The 22,645-nt window shown below is 39.9% G+C and overlaps 1 protein-coding gene across 5 annotated transcripts; it reads right to left on the reverse strand.

Annotated features, from left to right (window-relative positions):
* Positions 1-1,601: 1,601 nt before the first annotated feature.
* Positions 1,602-22,638, reverse strand: USP16 (ubiquitin specific peptidase 16). Of its 5 annotated transcripts, none has more exons than XM_075433284.1 (19): positions 22,488-22,638; positions 20,343-20,441; positions 17,615-17,793; positions 16,869-16,972; positions 14,356-14,459; positions 12,334-12,512; positions 11,255-11,347; positions 10,460-10,590; positions 10,008-10,095; positions 9,078-9,156; positions 8,103-8,194; positions 7,230-7,286; positions 5,944-6,061; positions 5,355-5,425; positions 4,605-5,280; positions 3,809-3,903; positions 2,513-2,599; positions 2,042-2,198; positions 1,602-1,933 (listed from the first exon to the last, which is right to left on the reverse strand). In XM_075433284.1, the coding sequence occupies exons 2-19, from the start codon at positions 20,401-20,403 to the stop codon at positions 1,809-1,811; spliced, it is 2,496 nt and encodes an 831-aa protein (XP_075289399.1). In that variant the 5' UTR covers positions 20,404-20,441; positions 22,488-22,638; the 3' UTR covers positions 1,602-1,808. The 5 variants fall into 5 exon arrangements, with proteins under 5 accessions (XP_075289399.1, XP_075289390.1, XP_075289413.1 ...); XM_075433275.1 differs by having other exon boundaries at positions 12,334-12,515; positions 22,488-22,637; XM_075433298.1 differs by lacking the exon at positions 5,355-5,425 and having other exon boundaries at positions 5,894-6,061; positions 22,488-22,637.
* Positions 22,639-22,645: the final 7 nt, after the last annotated feature.

Genomic DNA, 22,645 nt, shown 5'->3' on the forward strand with positions numbered 1-22,645 from the left:
GCCTAGTCTGGGCTCCTCTGCACAGGCTGCAGCTTCCACTGGGGCGCATATCCACCTGCTCTGGCCTGGGGGCTGCCAGAGCTGCTGTGGGGGCGTCCAGCAGGCTCCTCTCCATCAGCAGCAGGGGGAGAGCTGCTCTGGTCCCTGCAGCTCCCCCTCCTCCCCTCGGGGCTCGCGGGTCTGTTCATCACACTTCTCCCCTGAGGGCTGGGCAACCTTTTGGCCTTACGTTTTCCCCAAGGTGCTGCTGTCTTGGTTGATGGGCTGAGCTGTGCCCTGTGGTGGGGCTGCTGGAGCCAGCTGTGTCCAGCATCAGGCATGCCCAGCCTCTCCTCAAGAGACCACATCTGCAGCCCACCCCACCATCCTGACACGTGCACCCGTACAGCAGATGAGGGACACTGACCATGAGCCTGCTACAAGGAGCTCATAACTTCAGCTCTTCATGCTCTTAATTGTGCTCCTTACCCAGCATTTGAGTGTAAAAAGTCAAACAAGTATTGAAATAATTAAGCATGGCAGCAGGTCTGCGGTCCACGCCTGTGTTCACTTTTGTTACGCGCATGCATCCGTTCCATCCTCGCCCTGTAAGAGTCTCCATGTTCTCAAAATGGCAGCCTGGCAGCAGTGAACTGCATCTCATCCTAATGGCCTTAAAAATAAACGCTGAGCAGCAAGAGCCAGCACGATGTGGAGCGCTGGAATCTTTCAGCTGGAGCCCCCTGTTAAGACTCTTCTTGGAAAGTAAACAGCTTGCATGTCTCAGAGGGAGCTTGAAAGCAGAACCGCACTTGAAATTCAAGCCACTTCAATAATTAATCCTTTTATTACTCTTGCCAGTGCTACTCTCTTTCACAGCCAGAAGGGAGTGGAAGGCTAAATCAGGTCTGGAGCGATCTTATGCCTAAATAAGGCTGCCGTACGACAGCTACACTGATGCTCGCTTTACTGTCAGTTGCTGGTGTGGCTGAAAATTAAACTCAGCAAGTTTTCCGCAGGATTGGCACGCTGGCAGAGCCAGCTGCATGAGCGCTGCTGCCCATGACTGGAAGGGCAACAAGAATATCTAAGACAGGCCGTTTCCAGAGTAAGGTTGACACGAACAATGCACTGAACGTAAGCAGCTGCTGCTCTAGCGTTCTTCAAGTGAAGCCCAGCCTCTGGAGTAGAGAACCTTAGAGTCACGAGCCACTGCAGAACTAGTTTTCTTGCCCCTCCAGTGCAGAAAGGCCTGTGGCGAAACAGAGAGAGGGGAGCGCTCAGCCTTGCCAAAACACCAGCGCAAGGTTCCCACGCAAAAATATTCCTAGAGAGTCTGCAAACTGCGGGCTCCTCCACTGGACGTAAACCAACAGTGGAAAGAGAGCTAGTGCTGAATTCGTCTCTGCTCTAAGATGTGTAGGAAGAAACAGCTTCTTATGCCTGGAACCCAGTCCTGAAATACACAGATTATAGCCGAGACAACTACAGTTCAAAAATTACAGCTGGTCCCTTTAAAGGGCAAGAGTTGCTGACTAAGATGTATAGCACGTGTAGGAAACTAACAGTAGGGTTGCTTGTCTGTGCCAACACACAAATTACTCAATAGAAGCTCAAAGCTGTAATTTTGAAAAAACTTTTATTTAGAAGTAGTGAAAACACTGGAAAAAGTATAAGTTAACCACTTGTCAGTGTGTCTAAGGAGCACGAAGCACATTCCTGCGGTCGTATACAGTAACTCCAGCATTCAACAGCATGATTTGCAAGTCTCTGTCTTCTTTCAGACCACTTGAAGATGGCTGCACATACAGGAGGGCTTCTCAGACGAGTCACAGCAGTCGCTCGTAGAACAGGAGATACGCTTGCGAGCTCAGCACTTTGGATGCAGACACAGCTTGTACATGGGTATCGCTGATGTGGAACCACTGTCCTTTTACTGGTTCGGTTTCTAAAGCTGTGAAAGGAAGCATTTAGGACTAAAAGTTATTACCAAGAATTGAAGCAATCATTCCTGTTACTGTTCTGCAGTAAGAAGAAAACTAAAATATTTTGAATTATTTACCTTGAGGGGACTGTCCTCGAAGGACAAGATCAGAGAGACGGTTGTTCATACTCCTCATTTTAGCATAAGCAGTGTAGTGCCCAGACCTCATTGTTCCACTGTGCTCAACAACTCCATAGAGAGAGTACAGTACTTTGGTATTCCCTTCAGCCACGTTCTACAAAAGCAGAAGTTCAGCTCTGTCAGTGAGGTACTGGGCTTTAAACAAGACTAGAATATAAACTCTTCATGTTGCTTTGATTTGTTTGCTGATGGAAGGGAAGCTGGTGATTACAGATCCATGCAAGCACTACAGCTACGACCAGTGGACGTGCACGGACTCCAGCACAAGTTGCACGCGTAAGTTATCCTGTCTTATGACATAAAATAGCTAAAGCTTATCAAGCATTCTACAAAGATTCTGCTAAGCAGCTTAGTTGTGAAAGCACGTTAGAACACGGGAAAGGAGAATCTGATTGTTTCCCCACTTACTTTACATTTAGCTGTACAGAAAGGAGCCAAGTCTATCACTTCTGGAAACTTGACATGCCTGTTAACCTTCCGTAGATTAAATCCAGCCTTAAACAGACAAAGTAAAGGAAAACCCCATAACTTTAAAATGTAGCATATTAGAACCATGCTTCGTTACTAAATGTTTCAGGTTAAAGTTTCAACAATACAAAATTAGTTTCACATTATACAAAATTGGGAAAACAAGCAACTTTTTCCACACACCCCCCCCCCTCCAATGCCCAAGGTTTTCCATCATTACTGCCCTGCCCTCACACGCTGCACTGGAGCACAAGTTGAGACGACTCCTCAACTCACTCTTAGGGTAACTTAATGGTAGCAAAAGTGGAAAAAGAATCAGCTGTAATGTACTTATGTAACTACAATGACATCTCTTGCTTCTCAGACACTGTAGTATGCCTGAGGATCCAATTTTATGTCACCAAAACTGATGTCACTTCTACTTCCACCTTATTCACATAATCTTCCAGAATCAGATTGGAAAAACAAAATGAGAAGATCACAAATGTTACTTCCTTAATCATGTTACAATCTCTTGGAATAAGCTACACATTTCCATTTTCTCTGTGGAATTGCTTTTCATCTACTTAAAGTCACCTCTCTTATTTTTCAAGTATTTTGACCAAAATACTGAACAGCTTTGAATTTAGAAGAGGCAATACTGTGTCCCAATCCCATTCCTTTCCTCTTTCTTTCTTGAAATACTAAAGCCCTAAATTAAAAATTTTCTTACAACTTGGAAAAAAGTAAGCCACTTTATTTCAGTGTCTATAAATAAGAAAGTTCCATTGTTTTGCATTCATCCCCTTTTTCTTTTTTTCCTTCACTCAGTAAGGTTCAGAATCTTCTCTTTCCCAATTCTACTGACCTACTTGTTACACTCATTTAGTAAGGGATCCTACTCTATCTGTACTGAAATGTATGAGACCATGAACTGCTGTAGTAGCAGGAAACAATTAATGCTAAGATACTGCTTAATATAGTAAGCAATAACAATAGTGAGGGAATATATTGAAAATAAGCTCACAAAACAGTGTCTTCCAGGTAACTAATTGAATATTCTTTCACAAGAACACAGTCCAACTCCTCAGAGACCACAAAACCAACCCTGCATACCAACGCCTTCCAAACCTTGGGAAAAAAACCAAACCAAAACAGGCTTATAGGAATATGCTAACAATTGTACTATGTGCATACATACGTATTAAACTAATACTGTATACATACACATTTTTGCAATATCAGCCTGCTACTTACCTGTTGAAACCTCTTTAAGTGAAGAGTTAAAATTGGAGGGGCAAGAGAGATTAGCATCTGCTTACTGGCATTAGTATAAACATATTTCTTTTCACCTGCAGAAAAGGAAAACCACCAATGATAAACATCTAAACAGGTGTTACAGCAAGAATTTCTTTCTTATCACTATTTAGATGTTATAACGTCATGTACTCCGACAACTGAGAAACTGAACACTCCCCCTTTAACATGATGAACTGTACAAGAGCCGCCGCCTTGCAGATCCCACATCGCAAAAGCAACCACTCACAACATGTCTGCGTGGGGTCAGCGCAAGCAGGATGAATCCTTGCGTGTTCTCTACAGCTCTCAGAACCAGAAATTACATGCAGACTTTACTGGCCTCTTTAGCAAACACCAACCTGATTTCCCTATGACTGTCACAGCAGAATTGTCACATTTGAGGAAAGAATAGAAAAGTCCCCCGCTAAACAGCCCTACGTTCATCCACATAATGACTTTTTAGACTAAAATGCCCCTTCCCTCCGCCAAGCCCAAACCCACTCCTCTTTGCTCACTCTTCTTTTCCAGTCCCGCAGGATTCTGTTCCCCAGCTTGCGAGCCTACTATTCTGCTAAAAACTTACTTGTATTAATCTGTGTGAAAGAGGTTCTCGCAACCTACCCACGGAATACCACTTCAACCGATCCAAGTCAAAGCCAGACAAAATACAACTTTAGGAACATTTTCCCCCTTACCCACCCAAGCAGCAGATAGGGACATATTTAGTTTTCTTTTAAAAGATAATTTGTCATACTTTTTATGTTCTTCTTTGGTCCATAAAGTCTTTGTGTACATACATCACAGAGTAGTTTATTGGTCTCAGTCAGTTTTTCATTACGGGTAAATTGATACAAACAGTGATGGATTGAACCTTCTTCTGGGTTCAGATCGTCCCTGTTTGCAAGAGTAGAAAATGCCGTTTCTGGATCTCCAGTCAATACTTCACATGTCTTGATGGGAACAGTCTGAAGGTCATCCAAGGGACTTGTATCAGATTCAGCATCGGCACACAAGTGTAGTTTTGAAAGGTCAGTAGCAAGCTCTTCCTCATCTTCATTTTCATCACCCTCATCTTTCAAAGACAGGTTGTCAAGGCCATTGACAAACTTCAAGGAAGAATCTAAGCCTTCTACCACAGGGAGATCCATGAGAGACTCATTTTCTACACACCCCTGTTCTGGCTTTCCTGTATTTTCATGCATGCTCTGAACTTCTGTACTGTTTACTGGTATGCTCGAGTCTTTTTGAATTAAGCAGTGATCTTTGCAGTCATTTGACGATTCCTCTTCTTGCTTCAGATCAGGAGTTTCAGAGTTAATTTCTGCCTCTGATTCTTGGTTATACTCGACATCCTTTTCTGACTCTTCAGTTGCACAGATATCTGCCAAGTGAAGCACCTTTCCTTGAAGTTTTTGCTGACGGCGCTGGCTCTGCAAATTGGAGTACATCATATACAAGAATACAAAAAACAGAGCAAGTTTAAATGATATTTAGCATTTCTTACCATTTCTTTATCACAAGTTCTGTAGCATGCCATAGATGCAAAGGGCAGGAGGAGGGAGAATAATCTATAATCTAATGAGCAGAAGTGATCAATTAAACCAATACCCAATTTATTGTCACTCAGACACAGTTCCCACTGCTCCTTGTTACACAGCATCTTCAAAACACAGCTAATGATTCCCTTTATATCTTCCTGATCCTTTCTTCTGTCTGTATTCTAAAAAGTTTTGTGAATACTCTTGCCGTCAATGACTGGAGAACAGCTGTCTGATACAAATTAATGCTACTTCAGAAAGGCAACAAATTCCACACTCCTCTGGATACTAGCTTACTTCTAGCGCAGCAACTCATAGCAGAACATGTAACTTCTTAATAGCAAAGACATAGATACAAATGATCTTTTCAGTTGTGCATTTGAATGAGCAGACACTCTAAGCTGTCTCCTTCTCCTCTATCTAAACCAAGGAAGCAAAAAGAATTTGTGTTACCAGAAGTTGCAAGCATTTCGTTAATAAAAGCGAAATACTTCTCAAAACCAACCTTGGCTTGTTTTTTGGCCTGTTTCTTTGCTTTTTTCTGAAGGTGCTTACTTGTACCAGGGGGCTCATCTCTTTCCTTAAGATAACAGTCATTGTTTTTGTCCTCTTCATCTTCAGATTCCTTTTCTTTTTTTTTCCTAATGTTTCTCTCATTTGTAATTTTTACTTTCTACAAAAAACAAAAAGCCACAAAACAACCACAGAAGTAAAGATGTTGCTGTCCTGAATAACAAAATAGTATTCCAAAGAAAACTCTGCGGATGCGACGTTATCTGAGTTCTCATCAGCTCAAGACATAACATTTTAGTGACTGTAACATGCAACTAACTTGTTTATGCCACCCTAATGTTTACAAAAGGGGTGTCTCACTCCAGAGAGAGTTCTTGTGAAACAGCGACTGGCAGAGTGAAAAACAGTATGAAAAAGTAACGTTATGAAGGGACAAATTCTAAACCTGTAAAAAGTAGCAACATTACCTTTGGCGCTAACAGATGTAAATCTCATTAAATGCACTGAAGAGTAACATTTTACTCAAGTGGAGACATTTTCAGCTGAACTGCCTGCCACAGAATTCGTTTGCTTCTGCTAAAATGAAATTTGTTCGTTGCAGAAGATATGATCGCTTTGGCTGAGGAGGTTTCATTTCAATGCTTACTCGTTAGATTTCTTGTGAGCAGTGCTACACAACAAATCTGAAATATTGCATATACAGATTGTCAATAGGAAACACAAAGCAAATCAAGTATTTTGAGTGTCTACAGATCAATGAAATAAACCAGTATTGATCAAATAAGCACTGACATACTATCCTAACGTTTCTTAACTTTATTCAATAACCAGAATATTGACAAGTATTCTTGCACACAGGGCAGAAAAAATGGATTAAAAAATTAAAAAGAAAAAAGAAAGAAGCATTCAAGCAACCAATAGGCACCCATCGCTGTCATGCAATTTAGTTCCAATTTTACAACAGTGAAGATGAACTGGGAAACATTGTTCTTTGCAATTCAATCTTCTACAATAGCGTGACAACATTTGAGCATACTAGGTTATTCCCTAAGCCAACCTCTACATTAAAAATATTAACTGACAAAGCAGAAAGATCACCAATGGACTATCAGTGATTTTCCAGAGACAATTTATGAGCCACAACTTACAGGAATGACTCTCCTGAAAATCTTATTCTCTAACTTTCTGGGCAAATTTATAATTTTAACTTTCAAAAGAGACATTTAGAAAGATGCATAATTTCATTCTCTAATGATCATATAATAAAGGTGTTTTCATATAAGTAAACAGAAACTAAGCCAAAAAAGCAAGCACGTAAAATTTCTTACCTGATCATCTAGTATGGGAAGGGACAAATCAAGGAAAGACTCATGGACCAAGGACACCTTTAAAAGAATATTTAAAGGTCCAATTTAATTTTGTTTAGAACTGGCTGGCTTGCTGTCAATAGGCTTCTTTGTATGTAGCCTTGTTTGAATTCAATTCATGCATTCACTTGTGCATGCAAATGTAAAAACACAGCTAATCTACCTTCACAAACAGCTATCCATGACCAAAATCTAGCAGTCACATTACCACAGAAATAAGCAAGAAATACTTCTATAAATTTCAGTTTTCTAATGGCCTAGAATGTGAGTACCCAGCTTAGGGCCGATGACACTGATATCTGCAATCTGTCATGACATTCATGTAGCCCACTCACTAACACCCGTAAGGACTTCATTCTCAGGATGCATTATCCCAATAGTGCCTTCTTGCTTCACTGTTCCCCTGACAATCCCACGGTCATTCCAGTGTGGGAAAGGGAAAGACCTCACCATCTGATGAAAAAGGAAAGGGCCCCTGGCAGCAAACTGCTGGTAGCAGAACAATTAATCCACTCTGCAGTTTGTACCATGGGAAGGTGTTTACCAGGAATCTGAGAGTTAACTGTCCTGGCAAAGGCAGCTTGCTGTTGCTGACCTCTTTTTCTGGAAGTCTTTTGAAAGGGACTGAAAGATTAGCTTTATAACATAAGGGAAAAAAGATTCCAGCCAAACCATGCCCCTTTGAAAAGCATGCAGCTGGTGAGCTCTTAGAACTATATTAACTGAAGCAAATGATTACAATTCCATTTATTTCTACATATAGTTACTTTGGGTTTCGCCTGCAGATTACATAAAATTAAACTCTAGGCTATTCAAAGCAGGCAGTCTACTTACGTTTCTGCACTCCTCACACATAATTGTACTGGTTAATTCTCCACCAAAGATTCGATCTACAAAACTTCGTATTCCCTTTTTCTTTTCATATTCTGAGAATTGACAAGGTACATAGTAAAGTTAACAACATATACTATACTGGCAACTAATTTAGTTACGGCATACCAAATTAAAAAAAGACAATACAGTACGCAAGGTGTATGATCAAATGTGTCAGTCTGTTCTAGTTTCCTTCAGAAGTACAGCAAGATTCTTAAATTAAGATTCTTTCATGTATCAAAGGGATGGACGGGGGCGAGAACACTTTTGCAGAAGACTGTTTGATTGAATCAACACCTCTACCACTTTCTCAACTCAAACGCATTTCCTTGTTTTCTCAGAAGTACTGCATCCCAGTAAGAGCTCCTGTTTTCTCTCAGGACTTAACTCAAACAACTGTCTGAACCTATAAAACAAGCACTGACTTGTGTTAAGGCGCCCTAAAAATAAAAACAATTTCCTGAAGTTACACTTTCAGGTTAGCACAGTCTGAACTTAAACTTGCTCCTCATCTTCTAACCTAAGTCACACTGAAAAGTTTAAAAACTCTTCTGCTCACTGTTTAGGGTTTTTTTTATACCACCATTAAGTAACAATGGATTATTAGGACTGAATAAATAATTACATTCACATGCTAACATTTTAATTTTTTACATAAGATTGAATGATTAAACACTACCCAAACATATTTTAATGTATAATAGCTACAGAATCAACTGTCTCTTACACTGTTAAGAAGGAAACGCAACAAGTTCAGCAAGACATTTAAATAAATAGATTAACACTATTGATCCTCATATTCTAGATACACACATCTTCAAGAGATGCCATAAAGTCATACAACTAAAAATGTATCTTTTAGTTGATACTATTGGTGTTACTTTGGGTATTTCAGAAGATGTTAAACTATTACAACATCAGTAATGTGTCTTTTACCTTTAATTTTCTTTTTAAGTTCTTCTTCGTTTTGTTTGTTGGAGTCAGTCAGTGCCTTCAGTATTCCAGCACTTATTTGCTGAAATTTTCAAAACAAATACACACCATAAAATTTCCTAAACTAATTTACTAGTTCATTTCACAAAACATTTCAGATGGAGGAAAAAAATCTAATCTTCACTAATTAAGAGAATCAATACAAAACCCACAAATGCCTGCAGAGACACAAAATAGTTCCTTCCTATTAAAAAAATAACCAACTGAGAAACAAGCTTGCAACCATAATGTTGCAATTACTACGTAAGAAAATCAGTCTAAGGATGATATACTTTCCCGTATAAAAACCAGAAAAAAAAAAAGAAAAGAATTTCCACCAGTGAACTTTCAGGCATTTCAGAAATTCAGACAAAAGGACATTCTTTCGGGTGACTACACATACTGCAAACCCACTTTTTCTATAGACGTTTTGGACAAGTCAATCTATTTCTGAAGGACAACAGACACTTCTATTGAAAGTGTTGAATTAACCAAAGACATTTAGAGCAACAAAACTGAACCCTTCTACTTGAATTTACTAGAAAAGCATAGAGAGTAACCACTACATTGCTTTACAAAAAGGCCAAGATATTGTTACCTTAGAAAGCTAAGCAATGTGTGCAATATGTCTAAGACATTTAGGCCACAAACAAATTTCTTTCTTCGAATAGTTTTGTTAAATGAAAATAGTAATACCCGTGGTTGCTCCTTCACAACCCCACTGCTTAGAGGCTGCCTGGTTCTACAGCTTTGTTGCTAATCTGCTTCAAGTGTGTGTTATGGGCAGCACAAACCACTCCTCTCGGAAAGAACATTCTTTCTCCCCTCAGCACAAGAGAAGGTCTTAGTCTGGAGTATGAAGAAAGTCTGCACAACTATAAAATTAGCACTCACCTGTATTTCTTCTGCTCGCATTCCATCCAGCACGTAACGAAGCAACTCATGACTGTCTTGCTGCTGATAACCTTTAAATCGTATTGCTCTGTTAAACGAAACAATAATTGCAAAGTATAACTGAACTCAGAGAAAGAAGAAACAAAAACAATCCATACCAGACACAAAGCCTCAAAACAAGCATGTATATAAAAGCAACAAGTGTCTACATACAGTATTTTCTAAAAATACGAAGCTAGCTTATCAGAATATGTCACCGGGTATCTTTCATTTTACTTCATTTAGATTTTGCTCTTTATCCCCTTCTTTCAAGACTTTTCAAGTGTTATACAAATTTTATATGCTGTGATGTGAGCACAAGAAAAAAAAGAGGGAGAAAACTGACTTCCTTTTTAAACAACTGAGTATTTTTTTCATAGTCACTATGACAATGTAATTGTACAGATACTCACTTTTTACAAACCTGAGCAAAAAGTTCCTTAGGAGTTACTACCCCCTTTTTCGTCTCTTGCATTTCTGTCAGGAACTGATACATGGCTAATGTCAAAGCACCTGGCTGATCTAGTTTTATCAGCTGAGGTTCCTGTTTTAAACAAAAGCAACAAAGTTGTTTTGCCTCAATTTGGTGATGGATCCTTCTAGGTAAGTTTTTCCTTATCTAAACACTTCAGTTCTTGAAAACATTATTATACAACAGAATACACAAATATCGGAAACAGCAGTAAGTTAACCTGACTAAAACAATCAACACATGAGATGATATCGAAACACTGGGCTAAGAATCATTAATTATTTATTGCTTAGTTGCAACTCTGGATTTCTTGCTTTTATTACGAAAAAAATACAGTTTCTTAAAATGCATAACCCCTCTTTCCCAGCCAAATCCCTAACTGTAATGATAGGTGTGTTATTTAAGTTAGCGCTGCAGACATCCTCCAGTTTCCTTTTTTGCATTTAGACAAGTGACACTACAGCAAAATCTACACATTTTCACCCTTTAAATAACTTGATCATAGTAGACCTGTGATGACAACTAATACTTATTACTGAGTATTGAATCACTGCTCTTTCACTTTGAATGAAAGACCTCTGCTGATTTCAGAAGCAGCTCTATGAAAGTCAGTGGTGAAGTTCCCAATGATTTCTTATCTTAAATCTTGTCAGTATTTATTTGAAATGGCTTTAAAATCCAGATGTCTCTAACAGATTGGAAGGGTGGGGAGAAACAAAGGTTGAAGCATATATACCACGGATAACTCAGGTGACTCGATTTTAACTGTTGTGCCAGGCATTTTAGCTTCTTTAAGCAGCTCCCTCAGGACTGGAGTTTGTGATAAATTCTGTAGAAGGTAAAATGAAGAAACAGATTGGTAACTGGAGAACAAGAGGAAGGGCAGAGTAGTTCCACTGGTCGTGGAAATTGTATCAGCCAGATTAGCAGCAAATGATTTTTCTCAAACACAGGACTAGAGTGGTAACCACTACTCTGCAAATTCTAAAAGTGTTTAACAGTTAAAGGTATATTCCATACAGCTAATGGGACTTGCGAGTGTCCTCTCTATATATGTTGCTTTAGATTGCAGAAACCCTGAATGTATTATTCTGCTGCAGGCTGATCTATTGACAGTCTATTTACTAGTGTCTGTTTCTACAATCAAAACGTAAAACACGGTGTGCGTATCTGCTTGGTTTAAAATATGCTTAAAATTAAAATAAAAATCAAACGGCTTACTAAAACCTGCAAGTACAGTGGGAATTTGGAGTAAAGCTTCAGTATCAAGAGCCAAAGACCACAAGATTACATGTGAGTTCTAATACACATGAAAGAGCAAGTTTATTGTATCCAAACACTTCTTAGCTGAGCAAGACACACAAGACGGCAATGCAATACGCTCATCCTGTTAATATTTACTTTTATTTGACTTCCTGTTGCTGACAAGAGACATTTTTGCTTCAGTAAACACCCACAGTCTCTGGGTATTAATCTCTCATACTCTAAGAGGTCAGCTAGGGTGATGTGCCAGACTATTTTATCTTTTTTACTAAACTAGGAAGTTGGCATGCTTAATCTCTATCAGTGAAAGATGCTGTCCCTCAAAGACAGGGCAGTTTGTTATATCTTCCCTTAGAGCAAGTCTGAACCTGCAGCTCTGTATCTTCGTATTTCTCTGGGCAAACACACTATTTTTAGAATGAATCCTCCATTCTTGGCAGATAAAAATCACATTCTGATTGTGTCATTGTACAATACTTAGGGTGGGGCTCTTGTGGGTTGGGTTTTTTTTTCCTATTCAAAAATTTTTATGAGTAGCAACAACTACCGTACCTGCATTACTGCATTAAAGAAACATGTATTCCCCAAGTTACTAAGTCCTTTCACAGTCACTTCCGAGTTAGTACTTGAATGACCATTCTCTTCTTTAAGAGAGACTTCCTTTTCTTGCACATTTTTGCTGTCTTTTTCTACTTTCTTGTTTTCAAATTCTTTGTTATCTTGTTGTTTTTCTACTGAAATAATAAAAAAAACACACCACACATTAACCCAGTTACAGGTAATGGGCTAGGAAAAAGTAGTTATAGACAGCAGCAACCTACAATGCTTATAACAAACATACAATCATTAACTCTGTAATTGTATAAATGTAACATTACTGGTTTAGGTTTTGAAACTGTCTAGGTCACAGGAGTTAAAAAAGAACCAAACCAACAACAACAACACCCCCCCTCAACAAATCCCTGAAATGCCATTTCAGATCAGCATACAATCTAAACATGCCACTTGGCCCAAGAGCCATTCATGCCAACAATCTCTGAGACTGCATGTGTTCTCTGAAATTTCATTCCTGTTGCAAAATCAGCTATGTTAGCGCTTTATACAACATCCAACAGGATGGCACTTGATATAATAGCCCTTCTGACACAGTACTACAGTCTGAAATTAAATACCCAGGCCTTTCATTGTCAAAGCATTCTCATGTTCATTTCATGAACCTAAACAGATGAAACTGGAAGGTTTATATTCTTCAAGACACGTTAAAGATATTTTCCCCAAAATTACTTTGGTGTATAGCTCAAAATTTTAATGACCTGTTTAATAAAACCGTAAGGCAATTCCAGGTAATTTTCAGAATAACACCCACACTGGTTCTGCCAGTTTGGCCATCCACTATCCAGAAGGTTTCTGATAAACAGTGCTGCGAGCCAAGATTAACTTCAAAATCAAGTAATGCCAGCTCAGAGAAAGCAAGGAAAACAGACAATACAATCTTTGCAGATGGACAAGAAACAGATGGACGGACAACAACAGATGGAACACCTGAAACAGGCAACAACTGCACCCAGGCATCCATCCGTTTTTCGGTTCAAATCCAAGAAGAAAATTCTGGCAAACAATACAAAGTTCAAATACCAGATGTAAAAAAAGCCACTATCTGGGAAACACTGACCAAAACCACTCAAAAATTCTGGTCCCTGTGGGAAAACCTCAGTTGCTTCCTCAACAAATATTCAGAGACTGCCACGTGGCATTGCTGGATGGCTGTGATCTATTTCCCAAGGGGGTTATGATTTCACCAAAGTGTAGGATGGAGCTGGAATTTCTGATAGCCATGAGTTATAGCATTTATGTTGATATGCAAATTCTTCCAAGTTTTCTAGTGGAAATGCCTTGTACAAAAAGGTTTTGCCACTGAGGAAACCGGGAAGTTTTGCTGGGTTTATTTCCTTTTAAACAACCACATTTTGCTGATAGCTGAACACACTATTTTTAGGGAGTTCTGAATGCACTGCAGGTACCTGTACTAAATGTACAGACACAGCAGACAAATCCTCTTATACACTCCTTCCATTAGGAAACGAGCTGCAACAGCTGGAGACTTCGTCATTCCAGCTGATACATTCACAGATATCTACGAAGATATTTTTAAAAAATAAAATTATCCTTAAGCAATGGCAATTTTCCTTCAGATCTCAAGACAGAGCAAGCAATACTAATGAACAGACCCAGCACTTCTAAGTAATGAAAATCAATTCCTCACAGCACAACCTAACGTCACATTTTAAAAAAAGTAAAAATGTGTTTTTTTCCCTTGTGTTCCAATATTTCTGGTCTGTAAAAGTTTACGGGACACTGAGCAAAAAATCCCAGTCCAATTAGGTCCATAGGCTAGGATGTTATTCACCCTACCAGAATTCTGACAAAGAAAAATATGGAAGAAATCAGCTTTTTACTTCACCATAAGGTGCTCCAAAAGTTAAATCTACTTCAGCGTACATTCTCGATTTACAGTACTGTCTCCTACATTTAACGGACTTCTTGATTTATGGTATGTATACTATAGTTACTTACCTGTACGTGGTGAGTCAGTACAAACTTGTTTTCTAACATAATCCACAGTCTGACCCAATCGGGTTGAAGTATTATATGAGACTTCATTATCGCATATGTAGCACCTGTCTCCACCCCCCCCCAAAGAAAAACAATTAATCCTATTTTTTTCTATTGTTTAAAGATCCTAAACTAGTTGCTTGTTTGATGCAATTAATTATACAAAGTTATACAATTAAAAGATTTATTTTAAGATTTAGAAGTCTTAGAAAAGAGTTCAAATCTATTTCTGACCAAGAAAATAAAAAGTTTAAAAATTATCTTTACTAAATTATATCAGTGACTGGAGGCTGCAATTTACAAATATAAATTAGGCCCTTAAAATATGTGCTCTGAAACCTAGTCTGCAAGAAAATGAAATGGAGGGAAAATTTGGCCAAAGCCAAGAAACTAAGATATCAGGCCCTAAAGGATATGACTTACACATGTTATGGCATGGAAAAATATTCTGAGTATTCTAGCCAAGCAAGCACTTCACTGTATTTAAACTGCAAGAAACAAATCAACGTCCTCCATTAGTCCTGCACGCTTCTGTCTGCTCTTCCGTTGCTTATATAAATCTATCTGTCTCCTTACGAGCAAAGAACTTTGTGGTTAGGCCACTAATCTGTTTTCAGCAAAACTGTGAGTGAAGCTGCAGTGACAAAGGTTAGAGTAAAAGTTCTGCCAGAACACATACAGCTGGAAGGTGAGTTGTATGTACCGATTTCATAGTTCTGCCCGACCAGCTCTTTGAAGAGGTGACAACACGTGTTGAAGAGAACACAAATACCTCTGCACTTTGAAACACACAACTCCTAGGCACAAATGCATTTAGCAGATTTCAGGATTACCATAAGTCAGACTATTTTCTCATATTAAAAGCAGCAGAGGTCCGCAGCCAAGTGCTTTCCTAAACCTCTAGCACCCCTGGAACTGGCTGCATTTCTTCAGGTCTCATTGAAAAAACTGACTCAGCCTTCGGATCCCTGTGTATGTATTTATTGTCTGTCCAGTTAACCATAAAAATAGGCATTCTCACTCCTGAAATAACAAATGATAGTTACTCCCATGGGCAGTTTTTAACATCATAACCTTTCATCTACCAAAACTTTTTATAGGTAGTCTTTATGGAAACGGGATTGGAATGAAGTTTTTTCAATGATGGCTGTTTGACCAGTGGGGGGAGAAAACATTAAGTAGATCCAACTGGTAAGTCCTACTAGAACTGAAAATACCTACAATAGCACTTGTTGTAACTCCACAAGAGCAGAACTCAATGAATTACTAGAACTCTCCTCTTTCTCTCCATGTTAAAAACCTTTTCTTTTAACCATTTACAGGTACTGTTCAAGTCAAATTTCAACCACATACTCATGTATAATATAGAGATGCATTCATACATTCACAGCATTAATAGATTCTGATCAAAAAGGCTTTTGGCTTTTGCGTTTATGTACTAAGTCCACTGTGAAATACAGTTCTTAATTGTAGGTTTGATTTATAACAATAATTTCTACCAAATATACCTATCTCTGAATAATTTCTTGTGAAAGTTTGTATAACCAAGAAATTCTAGAAGGAAGCAAAATATCTTGCTTAGACAACATCCTCTCATTCACAAGTACTCTGATTTAAAAATTATGTAAGTTGTAGAAGAGAGAAAATAAAGCCCTTTAAAATTATAATTTTAAAATTTTTTTAAATTCACAAAAATAAGTTCACTAATTCATTAATTATATATGTTATTAATGTCCATTTCCATTCTAGAGTTCAACAAAATCACTGATCATTGCATATATAAATATGATCAAGTAAAGAGATAATGTCACATAAAACTAACATAATAAGTTTAAAAAAAGGTTAAAAAGCGAAATGAAAACTCTATGTCAGGCATAGTGCTTCTATATGGCATAGTCTGGAAAATTAAGGTTCTCCCTTATACAGTAACATGCTGTTCCTTTTGAGGATATTCCTTTCAGGAGAATTTCTTTTAAGAGAAGGAAATACAACCAGAGAGATGGAATTTGTATTGACTGATCCAGTAGCATCTTGTAATTCTACAGTTGTGCTTCTTAACTACACATACAGTATTAAGAAGTCATATTTATTGGGAAAATAAAAGTAATTAAGTAACTGTGCATCAGAAAGTAGCTTCTCCCCAGGCTGAAAGTTAAGATTTAGAGCTACATAGTGACATATGTTTTTACATGTCAGTCTTCTGACCATGCAAAAGCAGTAAAATATGAACTCAACAGCATTTACTAGTTGGTTAATTTCAACTTCAATTATGAAAACATTCTAGTTATATGTTTTTATGAGGAATACTTATTCAACAAATCTCAGCAAAGTCTGCTGGGAATTTTGTGTGTGGAAACATTTTATAAATTTCTAGAGATAAGTCCTAGAAATCACAAAGAGAAGAAAACACAAATTATGTCCCAGCCTCTGTTGCCCTCTAGCTATGTCGTATAACTGTTGCCTGACAAACTCACCACACACTCCAGTTGTCCAAACTGAGAACCAAACAATGGGGATCTGATCTTGGCGTTGTATAATGCTTTAAAGCATGCTGTTCTTGAGAATTTCTGCCACAGCCCTACAACATTGATAACCAGAAGTGTCACAAAATCCAGTTGAATATCAATGAAGCATAAAGTCAGAGTATAAACAAAGTATTAAAATGAAAACTGTTAGACTAATTAGGATGACCAGATGGGTCTCTATTTCAAAACACTTATTTCTGCAGAGAGAGAAGTAACTTACTGGGTGCAGAAAAATTATAAAGTTGCTCGGGGACCGAACACCTAATTTACAAACTCCAGTTTGAAGAGCTTGAAGAACAAAACACAACAAAACCGAAAACCTCTTCAGCATGCAGAGTTCTAAGTTTAATAAACTAACATTAGCACAAGATCTTACTGTAAAAATCACAGATTAGGAGCATTAACAGAAATTCTAGCAAAATAATCTGGACTTCCTGGGAAAATAAGTCCTCAGCATGGTGTTTTAGCCCTAAGTCTGCCAAATGCTTATGTGCCAAGCTTCTATGCATTTAATTAATTAAAAAATGTGTGGTCTGAACCGCTAATCACACTGAAATATATCAAATCATTTACATAGCACCACCTTCAAAGTAAAAAAGAGACAATATAAGAGTTTAATTTGAAGCTCTCTTGTTCCGCTATATTATGAGGCAGTGAAAGATATCAATACAAGTTAACAACAAAACAAGAGGTACCCTGTGGCCACATTTTAGACACAACCATATCGAAGGGCTTCCGTCAGTCTCCTCCTGAGATTTCTCTTGCGTCCTATTGTCTGCCTTGCAGTCCTGACAAATGTGCCATTCCACGTTCAGCAGTGCCTTTTTCAGCTGACCTTGTTCCAGTCCTTTACGAATATGCTTGCACACAGGTTCTACAAAATAAAAAGCACAAGAAGGATGTAGGTATCATAACAAATGCAAACGTCTCTAGGCTTCAAGGCACAGGCAGCAACCCAGAAGCTAGGATAGCTTTTCTAGAGCCAAAGAAACACTGACAATTTAGCAGACATTTCGGAAAGTAACCCTTTGTTACCCCCATTCACAATTCGGGGATATTGTTGCTGCATCCTAAACTACTGCATCACTTCAAAAAAAAAAAAAAAAAGTACCACTGAAATCTACATCTAGTCAGAGGAGTTGACAAAAGCTTTGGATACAAACCTACCTACTGTGCCAGGCTGTGGGCTTCTATTACAGTGGCGTTACGATTCCCACACCTCCCAGGGAGCAGCCACAGCCCACTGCCATGGTTCCCAGTCACCAAGGCAGCACCTGGCTGGCCTATAAAAGTGGAGATTATGGAGGTTATGCTTCCAGCTGAGCTGCCTCAGTGAAATTATGCAGCAGACTGTGGTAAAACAGAATGGCAGAGTTACCCTATCTATACCATTATCACTTTGCACTACAATACTACTTGGAACTGCATCTTCTGGGCCTGGTGTGAACTCCATATATTTAACCAAACTCTGCTAAGAATGGTTACACCGAGAACAGGCATCTGTTGCTAAGAGCTACTACCAGGAGTTTAATTATCTTACTTTTTTTTTTGTTTAATTTTTTAAGGTTGTTGGTTATACTGTCACTGGAGTGAAGAGAAGCTGCCTGTAAGCTTAAGTTATGCGCAGAGAAATTGCAATTGATGGAGAATGCATATGCAAACTGATTCAAGTTCTTCCAAATAAAAAGTGAGGAACATATTTTGATTTTTTTTTTTTATTTTGAACATATTTTGATTTTTTTTTACGGTGTTTCTAAGACATTTAGCATCATCAGCCTACAGTTCTTCACTATTTGCAGTTACAAATGTCTAAATTTGCAAATACAGGGTCAAAGATCTGACAGTATAAATAGTTACCTCAAAAGTAAAAAAAGCAGAGTAAACAAATCCATGCTAAAAGAAAAATTCTGTATGCACTTAAGTTTGAAAAAATAAATCACGTTTTTGTGAAACTATTACTGAGAAGAATTACATAGCTGTTTACATAATTCAGCTGTCATAAGTCCTTTGCTACAGACATTTTTATTGCCTAACAGCTCTGAATCTATCTTTGTTGAGGACCATATGCAAGATTACAGCCTCAAGATAGCAAATTTTTCTTGTCATGAGCTGAAACTGGTGAAAAGTTCTGTAGCTACAGTTCTGTTTCTGTCTAAGATCATAGGGTTTTACCACAGTACAAATGCCAGCCAGTAAGAGCCAAATACAGATATTTGTATGCATTCTTTAAACCTTTTTAAGAAACACAAGCTTCATCTACAACTTCGAAATTGTCTTTTTTAAACAAACCTTTTGTATATTGGCTGTTACTATACAGTGGGAATATTCACAATGATCAGTCTTAGTTCACATTTGTGGCTTTACAGGACTTTGTCTGGGTAAGATAGCCTATTTTTAGCCAAAGAAGTGAGATGCCATCAACAATTGCACCATAACTGATTTTTTTTACTGGAGAAAAACAGTCACAGCAGACATTGATCTTGCTTCCAGGGGAAAAAAAAAAGACAAAAGAAGCTAAAAAGCAAGGGGAGACAGAAGCTACCACAAGACCAAGACAACGAGAAAATCAAAGTACAGTAGATTTGAATTTAAAATAAACACGCTGTCACATTGAGCACCCTGGCTAAAACCATAAGTGCTCTCTCTCTCAGCTAGATTAGCATAGCTCAACTTGTTTCCCTGGTCAGGACCAACAAAAGAGATGGGCAAGACACAATCTGTGACCTGGTGGACAAGACAGTAGAAGAGAATGCTACGCAACACGAGCAAAAACGAGAGCCAGAATAACCAGGGTAAACAAGACAACAAAACTGCAACACAGGAGTGAGATCCAGCACAGCTAGAAGGATAACATTCAAAACATGGGATTTTCTCTATAGGAACAGAAGGCAAGGAAGAGAAATAAGTTTTAACCAAAAAGCACTATGACTACAGCGCTGATGTGTCCAGGGCCAGTACTAGGTTACTTGCTGAAGACAAACGGTTTCACAGAAATATTTTAATCACAATCTTCTGTGCTGAAGCAAGAATGTTCTGCAATAAAATCTTCATCAGGAAAATACTACTTCAACCTATCATAACAAGCTTAGCAGCTAATTCTACAAACACTCTGTATTCTGAGGAATTTTATATGATTCAATACAACCTGTGTATCAGTAAAAACCTGTGAGTCCGAGTTTCTTGAAAACCAGGAAATAATCCTAGTTTTCAATACAGGATTATTATTTTCTAGCATATTTAGAGACATAACAACACTAATGCTTCTTGGTGGACTTTGGTTTCAATTATACAAACCCACGCTTTGTAAATGAGTCTTCAAAGTCAGTGACTAGTGTAAAGGCCTTGTAATATTAATGAGTTTTCAAGACCTCTGTGAGGTTAAAACAAACATTAGGGTCACAGACTTCTCTGAGGAAAACATACCCAGCGTATCCAGAGACTCATCAGACTGCGCAGTTTTGCCTTTGATGCGTTTCTTTCCCATATTTGTAGTCTGTAATTTTTCTTACATGGAACAGAGACCTAGCAGACAAAAACAGTAAATTAGAAACTAGGTTTTGGGTTTACTTGCTTATTGCTAAAAAATGTATTATTTCTATTGCCAAGATGTCCCTTGAGGTGAATTAACTTGTTTTAATTTGACATTTTCAAAAGAAAACAAATTAATTATACTTTAACATGAAGCAATTGTAACTGTTGTAGAGGCAAGATCACAGCGTGAATTATAAAAACCAAAGGATTTGAAACCTTAAATCAAAAGCACTGCACAAAAGAACAAGACGGGAAACTTAAGTACCAAAAATCCTACAAACCTTTGGGACTTGTACTTTAACTAACCAATACTACAGGGATTTTAGGAAAAAGAATTGGGTTTGTCCCAACTGAATCTTCGGGTTTTGTTGCAATTGCAATCTTTCAGTTTTCTTTACCGCAAATTCCTTGTATCTTTGATGAAGTCCAGCAAAGGCAAATACTCTAACGTATCTGAAAATACACCGACAATGGGAGTTCTGATTTTTCAGGTTCCCTACTGGGGGAGATTTATCATCACTTTCCCAGCATATCAAGCAAATAATTCAGATGGATCTGTTATTTGGTATGCCTGTAAACCCTTCTAGACAAGAGTGATCTACCACTATGGAGTCTCCAGCCAAGTGCTTGCCTTCAAAAAGGTGGCTATTGCACATATGGTAGGACATTTTTAGCTTCTAGCCTGTAGACCCTGTAAGGCTCTGTGCCTCATCTCACAAAAGATCTTTTGAAAAGATCAGGTAAACTTAAAAAGCGACATATGCTGTATAGTGAAAACATGCAAAAAGCTAAAAGGGTTCAAACCCAAGTCTCCACAGTCTTTGCAGGCTGGCCTAACCCCGCCGACCACCCTTCATGTAAACACGTCAGCACAGCACCATGTCTGACTTGTCTTGTCCTTTCAAAACCATTACTTCAGCTCATACTCAGCGGCACTCCAGCCACAGAGGCCAGCTGCCCTGGGGGGGGGGCCATCGCAGCCGAAAAAATAAAGCCAGCGCAAGAGAAACAGAGAGAAACTAAGCTGGGAAGAGTCGAGGCACAATACCCACAGGTGACTTTTTGTATGAAAAACCTTTTCGTAGCGTGCTTTTAGGACTGATTACCCAGCTGCTAAACAACAGGTAGGCAGCCACTTCACCTAGCGCACAATCACCACCTTCCGCAAGTCAGCGCTCAGTTTATTCAGAGAAAGAACTGACAGTTCGTCCAAAAAACCCCCTCTACAGCACGTTTTTCTGCAAGGAGTCACGGTGTTCCACCAACAACCCCAGACCACTGAAGCGCCTTCCAGAGGGGCTCTGCCCCGGCCCGGCAGGCCGTGCAGCACGGACAGGACTCATCCCGCAGGCTCCTCGCCGGCCTCCTCCACGGGGCAGCACACGGGAGGAATAAAGCGCCGCAGAGCTGAAGCAATAAAACGACGGTCTGTTTTATTTATTATTGGGTTTTGGGGGGTTTTTATCCAATAAGAGCAGTCTGCAAACAACCAAAAGCTGCACCTGCGTCGCACAGGGACCCAGGAAACGAGCCCCGCAGAGACACGCCTGGGGAACAACCGGGGTGCGGCGGGGGCCTCCCTCAGGCAGCAGGCCGGGCCCCACTGGGCACCCGTCGCCGGCGGGGGAGCCGCTGTCCCGAGGGCAGCAGGCCTGGCCCGCCGCGGCGGGGAGCAGGCACGCCCCGGGACTCGGCACAGCCCGGCCGGGCGCTCGGCTCCTCCCCCAGCCCCCTTCCCCCCCCCGCCGCCCCACTCACCTCGTCCCGCCGGGCCAGGCCGCCCACGTGCTCCCCGGCCCTGCCGCGCACGCGAGCCCCGCCACCGCGCTGCACCGCCCCGCCTGCTTTCGACTGGCCCGCGCCCGTCTCCCCCAACTTCACTGACAGGCGCCGCAGCCAATAGGGAAAGCCAAGTGTCCCGGCCGGAGCGGAGGCTGCGGAGCGCCGGCGGGGTGAGCCCCGGGACCGGGGAAGGAGGCCGGCGGCGGTGGGAGGGGCGCTACGGCAGGACGGGGAGGGGGGGATTCCGTCCCTCACCTGCTGGTGCCGCGCGGCGAACACGTTGGCGGGGCATGGCTCCGTCTCGGCGCAGCCCGGCAACTTCACCTCACCCCCGGGCGCTGCAGCCACGGCTACCGGCTGCCAGGCGCTCTTCCGGCGCGTTGCATTGTGGGACCGTGAGGAAGGGAACGAGG

The sequence above is a fragment of the Opisthocomus hoazin genome, chromosome 1 (genome assembly GCF_030867145.1).
Source record: "Opisthocomus hoazin isolate bOpiHoa1 chromosome 1, bOpiHoa1.hap1, whole genome shotgun sequence".
NCBI lineage: Eukaryota > Metazoa > Chordata > Aves > Opisthocomiformes > Opisthocomidae > Opisthocomus > Opisthocomus hoazin.

Excerpts from the sequence above, each read along its gene's own strand:
- USP16 (XM_075433275.1), bottom strand. The coding sequence starts at position 20,403 with ATGGGAAAGAAACGCATCAAAGGCAAAACTGCGCAGTCTGATGAGTCT. Across the intron at positions 6,062-7,229 it reads TTCCCATACTAGATGATCAG|AAAGTAAAAATTACAAATGA; the intron begins GTAAGAAATTTT and ends TGTTTTTTGTAG. Across the intron at positions 2,600-3,808 it reads ACTTAAAGAGGTTTCAACAG|GCTGGATTTAATCTACGGAA; the intron begins GTAAGTAGCAGG and ends TGTCTGTTTAAG.